This window comes from Apus apus, chromosome 26, assembly GCF_020740795.1.
Source record: "Apus apus isolate bApuApu2 chromosome 26, bApuApu2.pri.cur, whole genome shotgun sequence".
Lineage (NCBI taxonomy): Eukaryota > Metazoa > Chordata > Aves > Apodiformes > Apodidae > Apus > Apus apus.
In genome coordinates this window covers 4,138,455-4,155,367 of record NC_067307.1, presented here as the reverse complement: position 1 = coordinate 4,155,367, position 16,913 = coordinate 4,138,455, and the positions used below count along the sequence as shown (strand labels likewise).

Here is a 16,913-nt window from a genome sequence, read left to right as displayed (position 1 = left end):
CGGACCGACCCACTTGCGGAGGGGGGACGCCGGGCCGCGCCCACCGCGGCGGTCTGGGGGGGCCCCGCCCCGCGGCTGCCCAAGGACGTTTAAAGGACCGAGGGGGCCGCTGCGCGCACAGACCGACGCTGCGGCCGAGACCGGCGGAGCCCCCTGGCCTCGGGGCCCCCCGCAGCCCCCCGAGCCCCCTGGGCCGTGCGGGGGCCCTTCCCGATCAGCTCCCGTGGCCCCGTGACGATGGTGACGGTAAGAGCTGGGGAAGGGCGGCAGGGCCTGGGGGTGTTATCTCGGGAGGCACGGGTGGTTCCCACAGCATCCTGCATCTCCACTGCCCTGGTATCCCCTGCTCTCCGTGTTCCCCCTACCCCACGCCTCCCTTGCCCCACACACAACCCCTCACCTGCCACCCCCCCAGCGTTGCCACCCCCCCCCCCACGACCCTGTCGTCTGTGTGTCTCCCTCTGTGACTGCCCCACGTGTGATGTGCTCAAATGGGGATGGGAGTGCACACATGTGCACATCGTGTGTTGAGGGCACATGTGTGCGTGTGCAACAGGACGTACGGGGCACATTGGCCCATGTGGTATCTGCTGTGCTGGGACCTGGGTGTGCCCTGTGTGGGACACGTGTGTGCGTGGGTGGGGTGTCTCACTTTGGCACTGGGGCTATATAGAGCCACTGCCATGCACAGCTTAGAGGTGCCTGCACACAGGTGCGCACACGCGTGTGCCCCATGTGCACATGCAGCCCTGTCTCTGTGTGCAGCAGGCGTGTGTGGCAGAGGCATGTGTCGCTGAAGAGGGTCTGTGTCCATGTGTCCCCCCTCGTCTGTATGTGTGTTTGTGTCACTGTCCCTGTGTGTGTCTGTGTGTGTGTCTTGTGTTGCTGGCAAATCCCATTTTCTCAATCCGATTTGGTGATTTTTGGCTTTTCCTCTTGAGCTTTTTCTCACTGGCCAATTTCGGGACTGTCACTGCCCCACAAGCAGAGAGACACCCTCTTGCTTGTGCCAGCCCCCACCTTTAAGGTACAGGCTGCCCCCCTACAAAGGACCCAGACGTCTGGCCCCTCCACCTCAAATCAGCCTGTGGACCCCCCGGGTCCCACAGCCGTGGCTGGTGGCCCCGGGTGTCCTGTCTCCCAGCCACAAAGGCCCATTGTCCCCCGCTATTGTGTGTGGGGGAGGTGCAGGGGCTCTGCTGTACAATGGGGGATTATCCCCCGGAGGGAGGGGCGTGCTGGTTCCTGGGTCCTCTCCTGCTTTTTGGGGCAGCTGCAGGGTCCTGTCCTGCCCTGCCTGTGGGGACCTGGGTGTCCCCCACAGGTGTTTCCCCCACTCCTGCTGTTCTTTTGCCCATTGCCCCTCGGCTTTGTCCCAGCTTCACCTCAGGGGTGATTCCATGTCCCCACTGCCTGGGTCCTGTGCCCATCTCCCTGTCTCTCTGCTGTCCTCGTGACACCCGTGTCCCTGTCCATCTGTGGTCCCCGTGATGGAGACAGCCTGGTGACACCCATCCATCCCCTCAGCAGATCCTGAGCACGGTGGAGGCCCAGGCTTCCAGCACCCCGGGCCCGTCGGGCTGTGGCCCCGTCCCCGTGGCCGTGTCAGTGGTGGCGGTGCCAGGGCCAGGGGTGGCCGCAGTGCTGCCCAATGGGGCCCCCCCAGGCCCCGCCGCAGCTGACGACAGCAAAACCAACCTGATTGTCAACTACCTGCCCCAGAGCATGAGCCAGGAGGAGCTGAGGAGCCTCTTTGGCAGCCTTGGGGACATTGAGTCCTGCAAGCTCGTCCGTGACAAGGTCACTGGTATGGGACAGGGGATATGGGACGTGGGATGTGGGGAGATGGGACATGGGATGCGAGGAGACAGAACACAGCAAATGGGGTGCAGAGACACAGGCAGATAGGACATGGGGACATGGCATATGGGGAGACTGGATATGAGAAGCATGGAGATGGACATGGGGGCCCATGAGGCTGGGACAGGGATGGGCATCTAGTTGGGACTAGGACAGGGACAGCTTTAGGACTCTCTGGGGATGTCAGTCCTTGACCACAGAATCCCTGGGACAGGGATGTGGGGCCAGGGACCCACAGGAACAGAGATCAAGATGGGATGGAAACGGGTCTTAGGGACAGGGGTACAGATGGGGACTCGGGAGGGGACAACTGGCTCTGTTGCTGACCCTGTGCCTCAGGGCAGAGCCTTGGCTATGGCTTCGTCAACTACGTTGAGGCAGGTGACGCCGACAAGGCCATCAGCACACTCAATGGCCTCAAGCTGCAGACCAAGACCATCAAGGTGCCGTACTTTGGGGTCTCTGGGGATGGTGGGCAACAAGGGGTTCCCTGGGGGGGGGAGGGTGGATGGTGGGGTCCCTCGGAGCATGTGGACATGGGTGCCTGGTGGTGATGGGGGGGGGGGGGGGAGGGGCGCGGTGCGGATGTGCAGGGAGTTGGATACCAGAGGGTTTCTACAAGGGCTGGGGGGCTAGGGTGCTTGTGTCTCATGCAGGAGTGGACACCACGGGGTCCCTCAAGGAGGTGGACACTAGAGGGGTCCTTGGGAGGGTGGGGGCAGATGCCTGGGCACCTGGGGGAACACATCACTACGGGTGGGAGACAGCTCTGGCACCCAGACATCTAAGTCCCCAGGACTCATCCACCCTCCCCCCCCTCCAAGGTGTCCTATGCTCGGCCTAGCTCAGCCTCCATCCGTGACGCCAACCTCTATGTGAGTGGCCTCCCCAAGGCAATGGGACAGAAGGAGATGGAGCAGCTCTTTTCCCAGTACGGCCGCATCATCACCTCCCGCATCCTTGTTGACCAGATCACAGGTGAGCCCAGACACCTCTGTCCACAGGGGAAGAGGGGAGTGCTGCCTGGATGCCTGTGTTCCCAGAAGGCTCCGTGGGGTAGGAGAGTGTCACTGTGGGTGCCTAGGTCCTGTAGGTGGGCAGCAGAGTGTCTGGCAGGGGAAAATCCTTGAATACCTGGGCCCTGTGGGTGCATTTGTGGGGGGGATTCCCTGGACACTTGGGTCCTGTGACTGTGCAGTGGCCTTTAGGGCTCTGTACCACCCCCAACACCCTCTTGCAGGTGTCTCGCGGGGAGTGGGCTTCATCCGCTTCGACAAGCGTGTGGAGGCGGAGGAGGCCGTCCGGGGGCTGCATGGGCAGAAACCGCTGGGTGCCGCCGAGCCCATCACAGTCAAGTTTGCCAACAGCCCGGGGCAGAAGTCGGGGGGGGCCCTGCTCAGCCTCTGCCCCAGCGCCCGTCGCTACGGGGCCCTGCACCACCCCCCGCAGCGCTTCCGGTGAGCTCGACGTGCCCAGGGCCGCAGGGTCGGGGGACATGCTGGGAATGAGGGAGGGCACCCCCCAGGAGATGGGGCCACCACAGGGTATGGGGACATCCTCAGCACCATGAGGACACTCCTCAGGGGATGGGGTCACCACAGGGTGTGTGACACTCACATGGCAAAGGGACCGCCCCCCCCCCGTATATGAGAATCTTCGTCCTCCTTGTGTGCCCCCTAATGGCTTCTTGTCCCCTCCAGGCTTGACAATTTGCTGAATGTGGCCTACGGCGTGAAGAGGTAATGGCCCTTCCCCACCCCTGCCCCCCCTTCCCCTCCCTCCCATCCAGCTCTGCACCCCCAGCCCTGTGCATGAGCTGGGGACTCTGGCAGGAGGTGACCCATGTGTCCTGGGGGAGGGGGAGACCTGGTGTCTGGGCGCCCTGACCCCAGGCCAGCCCGCTGTCACTGCTGCCCAGGTTCTCCCCACTTGCCATCGAGGCAGTGCCGGGGCTGGCCGGGGTGGGCCTGGGGGCTCCTGGCACTGGCTGGTGCATCTTTGTCTACAACCTGGCACCTGAGGCGGATGAGAGCGTCCTCTGGCAGCTTTTCGGGCCCTTTGGTGCTGTCACCAACGTCAAGGTCATCCGTGACTTCACCACCAACAAGTGCAAGGGCTTTGGCTTCGTCACCATGACCAACTATGAGGAGGCCGCCATGGCCATCGCCAGCCTCAATGGCTACCGCTTGGGTGAGCGCGTGCTCCAGGTCTCCTTCAAGACCAGCAAACAGCACAAGGCTTGAGCCCCACCCTGCTGGCCCTCTGGCCACCAGGACTGGGGTCCCTGGCATTACCAGGCCACAGGGATCCCCATGAGCACCAATGACCTCTGGAGACCTCCGCTAGACATCTGGAGAACTTGGAGACACCTTCTATGGGCACCATGGACGCTGTTAGGGATCTCCACACCCTGAAGATCATGGAGATCTCCCCTGGGCACTTAGCAACATTGGGGTCCCCCTCTGTGGCACCAAGAACACCATGGGGACATTTAAGGACAGCCTGGATACCATGGACACCTGGTCCTCTCCCTGAGGCACCGTGGACACCCTGAGGACTCCCTCAGGTGCTCCAGAGCTCTTGGACATAGTGCGGGCATGGTGATGCTGGGGCACCCCTGCAGATCCTCCTATCTCACCACCCTGGAAAGAAGGGATAACACCCAGGACACTGAGGACATGCTATGGGCCCCCCCAGGCACCCTAAAGCCTCTAGGAATCATGAAGGAGTCAGGACATGGAGGAAGGTAACCTCCAAAGCCCTCAGGAATGCTATGGGCACCTCAAAGACCCTGGGGGACCCTCTTGGGCACTGCAGAGACCCTCGCAGTGAGGCCCTCTGCTCCTCCCTCAGCACTCTGTGTGAACCCTGGTGAGCCCAGGTACCTTGGGGATCCCCAGCACCCTCAGCACTCCTTTGGGTGGGGATACTGGGAAAGGTGAGACCCAGGCCCCCCCCCCCCCCGCCCCCCCATCCCTGCCCCGCCCTCCAGGGGTGTCCTGTCCCCCATGGGGGGGGGGCGCGTGGGCCGAGCTGCCCTCAGGGAGCCCCGCCCCCCGCTCCCGGAGGCCACGCCCACGCGACTAGGCCACGCCCCCTGTCCCCAGGCTTAGCCCCACCCCCAGCCTCTCTGGCGGTGGCCGGACCACCCAGAGCAGCGCCAGGGTTGAGGGTTCGAGCCCTGGCTCTGGCTGCTGCCTGCGGAGGGACACCCCCCTCCCCCTCACCCCCCCCAGCACACCCGATTTGGCTCATTTTGTTCCCAGGCTGGTGCCAAGTGGGGGCTGTGCCCTTCTCCCCTCTGGTCTAGGGGTTTGGGATGGTGTGTGTGTGTCTGCTCTCTCTCCTCATTTTTTTCCATTTGTTGCCTTTTTTTTGGAGGTGGAATTCTTTTTGGGAGAAGAAACAAAAAATAACAACTAATTACAATTATGGTAGCATTACGGTAGCGAGGAGCGTGACTGTCATAGTGAGCGGTGACTCTTCCAGAGCAACAGACACAAAACCATCTATTTTTGTAAGAGAAGAAAAAAAAAAAAAAAAAGTGAACCCCCCTGACATCCTCCAAAACTGCCCCCGCAGTGGGAAGTTGCAGGGGGGGTGAGAATCTGTTACGTGTTCCCACCCGTCTGAGTTGCTTGGAGGCAGAGCTAGAGATCATGAGCCCCAAGCATGGTCACAGCACTTTCTGGGAGGGAGATTGATGGCACTAAAATGCCATGAGATTGAGGCTGCCAGGTGGTCCCATCCTGAGCCTCCAGCACCCCCATTCTTGTCCCCACTGCCCTGTCTCCACCCTCTTCCAAATACCCCAAAGCTGGCATTTTTGCTCCAACCTCCTCAGCTTGCTGGGGCAGGTGCTTTTGCTTGGTCAGTTTGAGCGTTCTGGCCAAAGAAAAGGGCAGAAAAGCCTCTGAAACCCCCAATCCTCCCAACAGGCTGAGTCCCCCATAGCAGCCCCATCATTATTATTACTACTATTATTATTATGAATTATTTATTATTAATTATTGTTGCTGCTGTTGTTATTATTATTGCTATTATTTATTTTCTTTTCTCTGTCGGGATAATTTCTTGCTTTTCAGTGAATTCTGTTCCTATTTATTTCTGATTCTTTGCTGGCTTTCCCCAGCCCTGGGACCCTCTGGCCCCCCAGGTCCCCCACACCTCCCAGTTCCTGCTTTCTGCATTGTGTTGTGCCCATTTGCAGCTTTTTGTAGTTTTAACTTATTGTTAATGTAAATATTTATTACTTCCTCTGCCCGTGTGTGCATGCGTCCCTTGGGCAGGCAAGGGACCCATGCATCCAGGGCTGCCTCTACCCCCCAAGCTCTGATCCCCCCTGGGGCAGCTCCACCCTGGGGACCCCTCCATTCCAGGGACCCAGCCAGCCCCAGCAGGGAGGGTGGGCCAAGGGGACAACCCTCCCCCCCCAGTTCAGTAGCAATAAGAGCTGCACCTTGGGGAGCCCTGCCTCAGCCTCCATGTGTCTGGGGTGACCCACTGTGTGGAAGAAGCTCCTGAGCTGAACAGGGCCCCTGCAGCAGAGGGAACCCCTAGAGGGGACTTGGTTCTGGCCCCTACCCTGGACTTGACTCTTTGTACTTTTCATGGCAGAAGTAATAAAATATTAAAAAAATAAATAAATCAGGATTTGTTGTGTGACTGTGAAGGTGTTGCCATGTTAAGTTAGCTCCCAAAATGCAGACAGGGAGACCTGGTTTACTACAGGTTTGTGCAAAGCTGGTGCTCAGTGAACTCCCACAAGTCAAGCACACCTTCCTCCACGGAGAGCAACAAGCTGCTCGCCAAAGGGCACAGAAGAGGGGAGCAGGTGGCAGATGAAGGTGGGCGGGCATCCAGCGTTGGAGTTTGGTGGTTCTGGCTAGCTAACACTTCTCTGGCTCATTTTCTGGGTGTGAATCGAAATGTGAAATGAGATACTATTACTGGAGTGGACTCTGGCATGGTGAGTGAGTGACGGCTGGAGTGCTGAAGTAGCAGGTTTTGAGGCGCTGTGTTATGCAGAGGAACAAGCCGTGCACCAAAAGGCAACAGAGTGGAGGGGAGCAAAAGGTGAGTTGGCTGACGGTGTCAGAGGGAAGATACAGCCAGTGTTGACTGCCATACTTTTTTCTTTTTCTGGCCACCCCCTATTCTCCCCTATTCTCTTTCTCATTTTTATGTCAACCTTCCTTTTTCTCTTCCTCACTTTTTTTATTTCACTGCCACCTCTGTCTCTTTTTATTTTTTTGTCTGCTCTCTTTTTATTTATTTTTTTCCCCAGCAACTCCTGTCTCATTCACTTCTTTCTCTTTTTTTTTTTTTTTTTTTTTTTTTTTTTTGTTGGCCCCCATTCTCTTTTTTTAGGTCAACTGACCTTTCTCTTTATGTTAACCCTCCCTTCTTTCTCTTCTCTTTTTTATTGTAGGTCCTCCGTTCTCTTACTTTGTGTTTTTTATTTTTTTTATGTTGACCCTCTCCTCTATCTCTTTTTTTTTGTTGTTGTTGCTCCCCCCTTTCTCTCTTGTCTGCTCCCTCATTTTTTTTTTCCTTGCCCCAGCACTTCACTCTTTGTCAGTCCCCCCTTCTCTTTTTTTTTTCTTGCCCCCACCATATCTGTCAGCCACCTATTCTCTCACTCTCTTTTTTTTTTGTCCCTCCTCATTTTTTTGTAGGCCCCCTGTGGGTAATTAGGGGGTTCCTAGGGTTAATTAGGGGTTCCCAGAGGTAATTAGGGGGTCCAAAGTTCAATTAAGCAGTAACCAGGATATTTAGGGGATTCCTAGGGGTAATTAGGGGGTCCCAGTGGCAATTATGGGCTTCTTAGAGGCAATTAGGGGTTCATAAGAGCAATTAGAGGGCTCCTAGAGGTAATCAGGGGGTCACAGTGGAAATTAGGAGCTTCATAGAGGCAATTGGGGGGTTCCTAGGTGTAATTAGCGGGGCCCAGTGGCAATTAGGGGGTTTCTAGAGGCAATTACGGGGTTCCTATAGGTAGTTACAGGGTCCAAGTGGCAATAAGGGGGTTCCTAGGTGTAATTAGGGGGTTCCTAGGTGTAATTAGGGAGTTCCTAGGTGTAATTAGGGGGTTCCTAGGTGCAATTATGGTGTTCATAGGGGTAATTAGGGGGCCCAAGGTCAATTAGGAAGTCCCAAAAATATTTAGGGGATTCCTAGGGGTAATCAGGGGTCCCAGTGGCAGTTAGGGGATTCCTAGGGGTAAGTAGGGGCTCCCAGTGACAATTAGGGGGTTCCTAGGGTTAATTAGAGGGTCCCAAGGTCAATTAGAGAGTCCCCAGTATATGTAGGGGCTTCCTAGGGGTAATTAGGGGTCCCAGTGGCAGTTAGGGTGTTCCTAGGGGTAACTAGGGGCTCCCAGTGACAATTAGGAATTCCAACAGGTAATTAGGGGGTTCCTATGGGCAATGAGGGGGTCCCGGTGGCACTTAGGGGGTTTCTAGGGTTAATGAGGAGGTCCCAGTGCCAATTAGGGGATTCCTAGAGGTAATTCGGGGGTCTCAGTGGCAATTATGGGCTTCCTAGAGGCAATTAGGGGTTCATAGGAGCAATTAGGGGGTTCCTAGAGGTAATTATGGAATCGCAGTGGCAATTAGGAGCTTCATAGAGGCAATTAGGGGGTTCCTAGGTGTAATTAGGGGCTCCCAGTGGCAGTTAGGGGATTCCTAGGGGCATTTAGGGTGGTCCCAGTGGCAAACAGGGACTTCCTAGGGGTAATTAGAGAGTCCCAGTGGCAATGAGGGTGTTCCTAGGGGTAATTAGGGGCTGCCAGTGACAATTAGGGGCTTCCAACGGGCAATTAGGGGGTTCCTAGGTGTAAATAGAGCATTCCTAGAGGCAATTCGAGGGGTTCCTAGGGGTAATTAGGTGGTTCAAATGACAATGAGGAGGTTTCTAAGGTGAATTAGGGGGTCCAAAGGTCAATTAAGGGGTCCCCAGGATATTTAGGGGATTCCTAGGGGTAATTAGGGGGTTTCTAGTGGCAATTAGGGAGTTTGTTGCCGTAATCAGGTGGTTCCTAATGGTAATTAGCGAGTCCCAGGGGAAATGAGGGGGTTCCTATGGAGAATTAGGGGCTCCCAGGGGCAAGTGGGTGGTTGTTAGGGGAAATTAGGGGTTTCCTAGGGGTTATTAGGTGGTCCCAGTGGCAATTAGGTGGTTCCTAGAGGTAATTAGGGGGTCTCAGTTTGCAATGAGGGGGTTCCTAGAGCGTAAGTCGCGCTATATGTGTAGGTTTCGCTTTTTGTGTAATTTGCGCTATTTGCGTAAGTTGAGCTTTCGTTTTCCTAGGGCTAAATAGGGGCTTCCAACGGGCTATTAGAGGGTTCCTAGGTGTGAATAGGGCGTTTCTAGAGGCAATTAGAGGCGTTCTTAGGGGTAATTAGTGGTTCCTAGTGACAATGAGGAGGTCCCTAGAGGCAATTAATGGGTCCAAAGTTCAATTAGGCGGTCCCCAGGATATTTAGGGGTTTCCTAGGGGTAATTAGGGGGTGCAAGTGGCAATTAGGGGGTTCCTAGGGGTAATTAGGGGCTCCCAGTGACAATTAGGGGCTTCCTAGGGGCAATTAGGGGCTTCCTAGAGGCAATTAGGGGGTTCCTAGTGGCAATTAGGGGGTTCCTAGTGGCAATTAGGGAGTTCCTAGGGGCAATTAGGGGGTTTCTTGGGGTAATGAGATGGTTCCTAATGGTAATTAGCGGGTCTGAGGGGAAATGAGGGGGTTCCTATGGGCAATTAGGGGGTCCCAGTGGCAGTTAGGGGGTTCCTAGGGGTAATTAGGGGGTCCAAAGTTCAATTAGGCGGTCCCCAGGATATTTAGGGGTTTCCTAGGGGTAATTAGGGGCTCCCAGTGCCTATTAGGTGGTTCCTAGGCACAATTAGGGGCTCCCAGTGACAATTAGGGGCTTCCTAGGGGCAATTAGGGGGTCCCTTGCGGTAATTAGGGGGTTCCTAGAGGCAATTATGGGGTTCCTATGGGTAGTTAGAGGGTCCAAGTGGCAATAAGGGGGTTCTTAGGGGTAATTAGGGGGTCCCAGTGGCAATTAGGGTTGGACTAGATGATCTTTCGAGGTCCCTTCCAACCCCTATGATTCTATGATTCTATGATTCTATGATTAGGGGGTACCCAGGATATTTAGGGGATTCCTAGGGGTAATTAGGGGGTCCCAATGGCAATTAGGGGATTCCTAGGGGCAATTAGGGGGTTCCTGAGGGTAATTAGGGAGTTCCTAGGGGCAATTAGGGGGTTTCTAGGTGCAGTTAGGGGATTCCTAGGGGAAAGTAGGGGGTTGCTAGGGGTAATTAGGGGGTTCCTAGGGGTAAATAGGGCGTTTCTAGAGGAAATTAGAGGGGTTCGTAGGGGTAAATGCGGTGTCCAAGTGACAATGAGGAGGTTCCTGGGGTTAATTAATGGGTCCAAAGGTCAATTAGGGGGTCCCAGGGATGTTTAGGGGATTCCTAGGGGTAATTAGGGGGTGCAAGTGGCAATTAGGGTGTTCCTAGGGATAATTAAGGGCTCCCAGTGACAATTAGGGGCGTCCTAGGGGCAATTAGGGGGTTCCAGTAGCAATTAGGGGGTTCCTAGTGGCAATTAGGGGGTCCTAGTGGCTAGTCGCGTGAGTCGCGCTATTTGCGTAATTTGCGCTATTTGCGTAATTTGCGCTATTTGCGTAAGATGCGCTATTTGCGTAAGTTGCGCTAATTGCATAAGATGCGCTATTTGTGTAAGTTGATCTTTCGGTTTCCTAGGGCTAATTAGGGGCTTCCAACGGGCAATTAGAGGGTTCCTAGGTGTAAGTAGGGGGTTCCTAGGTGTGAATAGGGCGTTTCTAGAGGCAATTAGAGGCGTTCTTAGGGGTAATTAGTGGTTCCTAATGACAATGAGGAGGTTCCTAGAGGCAATTAATGGGTCCAAAGTTCAATTAGGCGGTCCCCAGGATATTTAGGGGTTTCCTAGGGGTAATTAGGGGGTGCAAGTGGCAATTAGGGGGTTCCTAGGGGTAATTAGGGGCTCCCAGTGACAATTAGGGGGTTCCTAGGGGCAATTAGGGGGTTCCTTGGGGTAATTAGGGATTTCCTAAGTGTAAATAGGGCGTTCCTAGAGGCAATTAGTAGGGTTCGTAGGGGTAAATGCGGTGTCCAAGTGACAATGAGGAGGTTCCGTGGGTTAATTCATGGCTTCAAAGGTTATTAGGGGTTCCCCAGGATATTTAGGGGATTCCTAAGGGTAATTAGGGGGTGCAAGTGGCAATTAGGGTGTTTCTAGGGGTAATTAGGGGCTCCCAGTGACAATCAGGGGCTTCCTACGGGAAATTAGGGGGTTCCTAGAGGCAACTAGGGGGCTCCTAGGGGTAATTAGGGGGTTCCTTGAGGTAATTAGGGGATCCTAGTGGCTATTCGTGTGAGTCGCGCTAATATCCTGAGTCGCGCTATTTGCGTAATTTGCCCTATTTGCGTAAGTTGCGCTTTTGGTTTTCTAGGTCTAATTAGGGGCTTCCAACGGGCAATTAGAGGGTTCCTAGGTGTAAGTAGGGGGTTCCTAGGTGTGAATAGGGCGTTTCTAGAGGCAATTAGAGGCGTTCGTAGGGGTAATTAGTGGTTCCTAGTGACAATGAGGACGTTCCTAGGGTTAATTAATGGGTCCAAAGGTCAATTAGGGGGTCCCCAGGATGTTTAGGGGATTCCTAGGGGTAATTAGGGGGTCCCAGTGGCAATTAGTTTGTTTCTAGGGGTAATTAGGGGCTCCCAGTGACAATTAGGGGCTTCCTAGGGGCAATTAGGGGGTTTCTTGGGGTAATGAGATGGTTCCTAATGGTAATTAGCGGGTCTGAGGGGAAATGAGGGGGTTCCTATGGGCAATTAGGGGGTCCCAGTGGCAGTAAGGGGGTTCCTGGGGTTAATTAGGGGGTCCAAAGTTCAATTAGGCGGTCCCCAGGATATTTAGGGGTTTCCTAGGGGTAATTAGGGGCTCCCAGTGCCTATTAGGTGGTTCCTAGGCACAATTAGGGGCTCCCAGTGACAATTAGGGGCTTCCTAGGGGCAATTAGGGGGTCCCTTGCGGTAATTAGGGGGTTCCTAGAGGCAATTATGGGGTTCCTATGGGTAGTTAGAGGGTCCAAGTGGCAATAAGGGGGTTCTTAGGGGTAATTAGGGGGTCCCAGTGGCAATTAGGGGGTACCCAGGATATTTAGGGGATTCCTAGGGGTAATTAGGGGGTCCCAATGGCAATTAGGGGATTCCTAGGGGCAATTAGGGGGTTCCTGAGGGTAATTAGGGAGTTCCTATGGGCAATTAGGGGTCCCAGGGGCAAGTGGGGGGTTGTTAGGGGCAATTAGTTGGTTCCTAGGGGTAATTAGGGGGTCTCAGTGGCAATAAGGGGCTTCCTAGTTGCAATTAAGGAGCTTCTAGAGGTGGTCAAGGGGTTCCTAAGCGTAATTAGGGGGTTCCTAGGGGCAAATCGTGGGTTCCTAGCAGTTATTAGGGGGTTTCTTTTGGTAATTAGGGGGTCCTGGGGGGGATTGGGGCGGTCCTGGGGGGTCTGCAGGGGTTTGGGGTGTTCAGGGTGGGTCTGGGGGTGTCCTGCGGGGTTGTGGGGGGGGTTCTGGGGGGTTCTGGTGCCTGCCCGGGGGGGCAGGGTTGGTTTTGGGGGGCTTGGAGGGGTGTTCTGGGAGGGGGTTGGGGGGGGGATCTTGGGGGTCATCCATGGGGTTTTGGGGGGATCTTGGGGGGCTTTCAGGGGGTTTTGGGGGCTTCGGGGGGAGGCAAGATGGGTGGGGGCTTTGGGGCGTTTCTGGGGGCCTCTGGGTAGGTCCCTGTGTTAGACACCCCCACCTCTAGTCCCTCCCCCACGTGTTCCACGGCGCGGCGGTTTTGGGGGGTTGAGGGGCTTGGGGGTGTGTGTGTGTGGGGGATGTGTGTGTGTGTGGGGCCATTTATGGGGTGATTATGGGGCAGATTTGGGGTGATTTTAGGGGTCTTTTGGGGCATTTAGGGTATTCTTTAGGGGCAGTTTTGGGGTGATTCTAGGGCAGTTTTGGAGAATTTAGGGTGTATAACTTTATAACATCTTTCTTTCTGTCTTTCTTTCTGTCTTTCTCTCTCTCTTTCTCTTCTTATAACCATGCTAGGTCAGGTGCCAAGGGGATGCTTTGGTTCTAGCAGACAGTGACAAAGCAGGAAGTAGCTCGTTCACTTAGGGATTCTGTAGGGACTGGGAAGAGAAAAACATCTTTACAGAATATGTACATTGCTGTAGACTTAGAAGTGAAATGACCGTGTGCGTGTACACGTCCTTTTGACGGACTAAACCAGTGGCCTAGGATTAAGGTAATAAAAGTGTCAGCGTGTTTGAGTTCTTCCCCTTTTTGTACAGACGAGCGAGGTGCCAGCGTGCAGTCTGCGCTCCGCTCTCCGGCTCGCAGGAACCCCGGGCGCTCCGGGCCGGGGCCGCCCCCGTCGCTGTCCCCGCCTGCCCCGTCGCTGCCGCCGCCCCCGCCGCTTCGAGCCGCCCGCGGCGGCAGGTCCCGTTCCGCTGGGGGGGAGCCGGGCAGGGGCAGCCCCGGGGCAGCGGGGGCAGGGGAGCGGGGCAGGGGGCGGACACCGCCGGGCACGGGCACCGGGCACCTCCCCGCCCGGCCAGAGCCCCCCTGAGCCTCCCCCGGCCCCGCTCGCCCCGGGCAGCCCCAGCCCCTCCCCTGCAGCCGCTCCCCGAGCCCCCTCCTGCCCCGGGGATGCCCGTTTGCATCTTGCCCGGCTCTGACACAGCGAGACCAGTAATTCTGAGATCCCTTTCATCAGTCTCTTCACCGAGTAGTCCTCGAGAGATCTTTCCACGGGCGGTTTCTCGTGGGCAGGTCCTCACTGCTGTCTTTTCCGTCCCCGCCCCGGGGCGTGTCCCCAGAGGCAGGTGACAGGACCAGCTGCTGCTCCCCAGCCCTTAATTCCAGCTGGTGTTCCAGCTGCCCCTATTCCCAGGGGATTGTGGGGAGGGCCCTGGGCGGGGCCCGGGATATATGAGCCCCCGCCTGTGGCCGGGGAGCTCAGTCTGCTCTGGGGCTGGTGGAGCTTTTGAGCTGTGTGAGTGTGTTTTGAAGCTCCTTGGAACAGGGGCACCCGTGTTGTACAGGAGGCTCTGGGTAAGCAGTGTATGTTGTCAGAAGGGTGTTGGTTGCCTGCAGCTTTTTCTGCTGGTGGTAACTTCGTATGGGTTGTTTTGGGGTGAGAAGGTGGTTTAACATTCTGTGGTGCATCTTTCTTTTTTGCAGGTGATGAGGAACCTGCTGACTGTGGGACTCTTGGAGTTGATGAACTGTGGAGGTTTCTTTAAAGGAGGATGGCCTGAGACCTGTGGCCCCTGAAAGCTAAGTTGAGGGATGGGTGCTGGGGAGGGCTTGGGGGAGGGGGGGACAAAGTTGGGAATTGCAGGGAGGGGTTTTAAAGTCAAGAGCTGGGGAGAGGGCTGTCTGGGAACTGTCCCTTTGGGCAGGTAAAGGCAGTGGGTTACTCTTCAGCTTGATGTCAGCGTGTGCCAGGCAGGGCAGCTCCAGCCTGCGTGTGTCATTGTGTAGTTTGTGTGGTCTGTTGTCTTTTGTGTCTCAAACCCTCCTTGGGTCCCAGTCTCCTCTTTGTGCTCCAGGAGCACAGCACTCGCCTTGCAGCCCATCCTTAGGTCTTGAGCATCATCTGTGCTCACCATCGTAGTGCCCGTGGGACGCTGCTTTTCTTACCTGAACTCAAAAGCCCCGCTGGGCCTCGTGACTCAGGTGTCTCCTCTTGATCCTCTTTTTGCGCCGGTGTTGCGGTCGGTGTCGTCAGCCCCGCTCTGGAGGCTTCTCTTTCACAGGGAGAATCTCTCTTTTCTGGGCATTCTTCCCTGTGTCCTTGCATTCTTGGGTCTTGCCAAGGCTTCTCGTGCATTCATCTGTTTTGGTTCTGACTGTAGGTTCTTGTCACGGTTTGCAATGTTTGACCTTTCTCTGGGGCTGCCTTACGGGCTCCTTACTGCTGAAATCACGAGTGAATTGAGTATAGGAATATTGGGACTAATGTGTTAATTAAAGGGATATCAGTTCAAATTGCATGCCTGTTAAAGACTTGTGCAAACTGACCACTGCTTGACCTAAGTGACTTGACTTTGGACTGGACTTGTGACTTGACTTAGCCTGAGTGTCTGGAGTGATGAGGCCTTAGGCTGCCATTCTAATTAATCTTCAGCTGAACTCCTGTGATGAGCCTTAGTTAGATTTTGACTCTACCAGCTGTAACAATATGGAAACAAGATGTGGGCAAGGTAATTACTCAGGACGATCTTCTGAACTGCGAAGATGCATTGACTGAAAGTTAAGTGGGAACAACTGGACAAAATCAGAATATGGAAGATTTTTCCAGCTGAGAAACAAGTGGAAGAGAACAAGATTGGAAGCACCCAGCTTGAGCTGCAGTAAACTGGTTCTGTGGCAGAACTGAGGGTCTGAGCTTCTCTCTCAGGTTGGAGGTGAAGACTGGATCCAGCTGCACCTAGGCTCTGCCCTGAGAAGAAGCTGAGAAACCAAAGAGGTCCTGTCTGAAGCTCACAACTCAAAAGGAGGGACTTTTGGGACTCCTCACCTGGTGGCATCTGCATTGGAGGAGGAGTTTTTTTGTTGCTGAGAGTTTCCTCTCATGCTTGTGTCGCATCCTTTGTGTTTGTGTGTTGTGTCTCTGTGCTGTTGAGTTGGAGCTGCTCTCTCTGGAGGCTGTAGCAGCTGTGGGGTTGGGAGAAGACTAGCAAGGAGAGCCTGTGGTTTGTGTTGCTGTGCTGTCTGTGCCTGTTGGGGTGCAGATGGAGCATTTGAAGTAAAGTAGCAGCCCTCAGCAGGGGAGGGTGGTCATTTTCCTAGTGTTTTTGAGAGGGGGTGGCTGGAGCCACCTGGGAGAGGCTGCTGGAGCCATAGCCAAGCAGGTTGGGTGCCCAGGTTGTTAAGGCCTGAATGTGGGGCGTAATGTTAACTTGTTTTTTAGCTTCCCTGTAGGTAGTTAGGATCCAAAAGATGTTCCTAAATGGGAATCTCTGGAATTGCATCCAGCTGATTGCTTGTTACTGCTTTTTCAGATGCAGGGAGAGGAGCCACACACCAGAGGGTGATGGAGGAGAGGAGCAGAGTGTGGTGAGGAGCTGGGTCGGTGCGTATTGAAGAGCCTGGGTGAGTTGTCCCCTGGGTTGTGAGGGAAGGTGTGAGTGGTGCCTCTATCGACTGGCTCATGGTTTGGGTTTGTTTTGTAGGTGCAAAGCACCGAGGGAAGCGGGAGATCTGCACTGGAGGTGACTCGAGCAAGGTCAGTGACAATTAGCAGGCTGATCTGGCAGTTGTTTTCCAGGTGTTGTGTTGTCAGTGTGTGATGAGCATCCCTTGTTTGTGTTTTCCAGGCAGCACACAGGGCTGGACGTGGCAACCTGTGACCATCAGAGGCCGGACAGGTGAGCCACGAAGGTGAGAGTGGTAGGTGGGAATAGCTGTGGGCAGGCTGTGGGCTCGGGCAGCGTCTCAGCATGTGCTGTTTGCTTCAGTTTTGCAGCCTTGGAGCAGTGGAGCAGCATGCCAACGGGCCATCTGTGAAGGTGACACAGGCGTCAGCCAGGTTGGTGCCTAGGAGAAAGTTACCTGTGGGAACTCAGTGAAGCATTTACCTCTTGGGTGTGTAGGTGCTGTGCAGGCTGCTGTTGGGGTTGGGTGGGTGTTTGGGGTGAGCCAGGGTGGTAGCAAGGAGGGTCATGGGACTTGTCACAAGCACAGCAGTGATTTGGGTCTTTTGGTATCTTAGATGCCACAAGCAAGGATGGCCTCAGCTTCCAATTCTGGAACCAGAAGGTGAGGAGAACACCATGGGGGTTCTGAGCAGGGGATGTTGAAAAGGTTGGCAGTGGCTGATGTGATGCTTATCAGCACTAACTGTGGGTTTGTTGGTTTCTTTTTCCAGATCACTATGAGGAGCCTGGCGATGGCAGGAACATCCCGGCAAGGACGGCTTGTCGAGGAGGATGGCTGCAGAGCCCTGG

At 55.2% G+C, this 16,913-nt stretch overlaps 1 protein-coding gene and 1 long non-coding RNA gene across 5 annotated transcripts; both read left to right on the top strand.

Moving 5' to 3' along the window:
• Window positions 1-210: 210 nt before the first annotated feature.
• Window positions 211-4,858, top strand: ELAVL3 (ELAV like RNA binding protein 3). 4 transcript variants are annotated; one of them, XM_051640696.1, is made up of 7 exons: window positions 211-246; window positions 1,531-1,807; window positions 2,200-2,303; window positions 2,685-2,838; window positions 3,101-3,317; window positions 3,561-3,599; window positions 3,779-4,858. In XM_051640696.1, exons 1-7 carry the CDS (start codon window positions 238-240, stop codon window positions 4,101-4,103), a joined length of 1,125 nt encoding a protein of 374 aa, XP_051496656.1. In that variant the 5' UTR covers window positions 211-237; the 3' UTR covers window positions 4,104-4,858. The 4 variants fall into 4 exon arrangements, with proteins under 4 accessions (XP_051496656.1, XP_051496654.1, XP_051496655.1 ...); XM_051640694.1 differs by having other exon boundaries at window positions 3,758-4,858; XM_051640695.1 differs by having other exon boundaries at window positions 1,528-1,807.
• A 10,318-nt stretch (window positions 4,859-15,176) lies between these two features.
• Window positions 15,177-16,494, top strand: LOC127394643 (uncharacterized). The gene is made up of 3 exons (XR_007891667.1): window positions 15,177-16,192; window positions 16,284-16,347; window positions 16,425-16,494. It is a non-coding gene; the product is annotated as an uncharacterized LOC127394643 (long non-coding RNA).
• The last annotated feature ends 419 nt before the right edge of the window (window positions 16,495-16,913 follow it).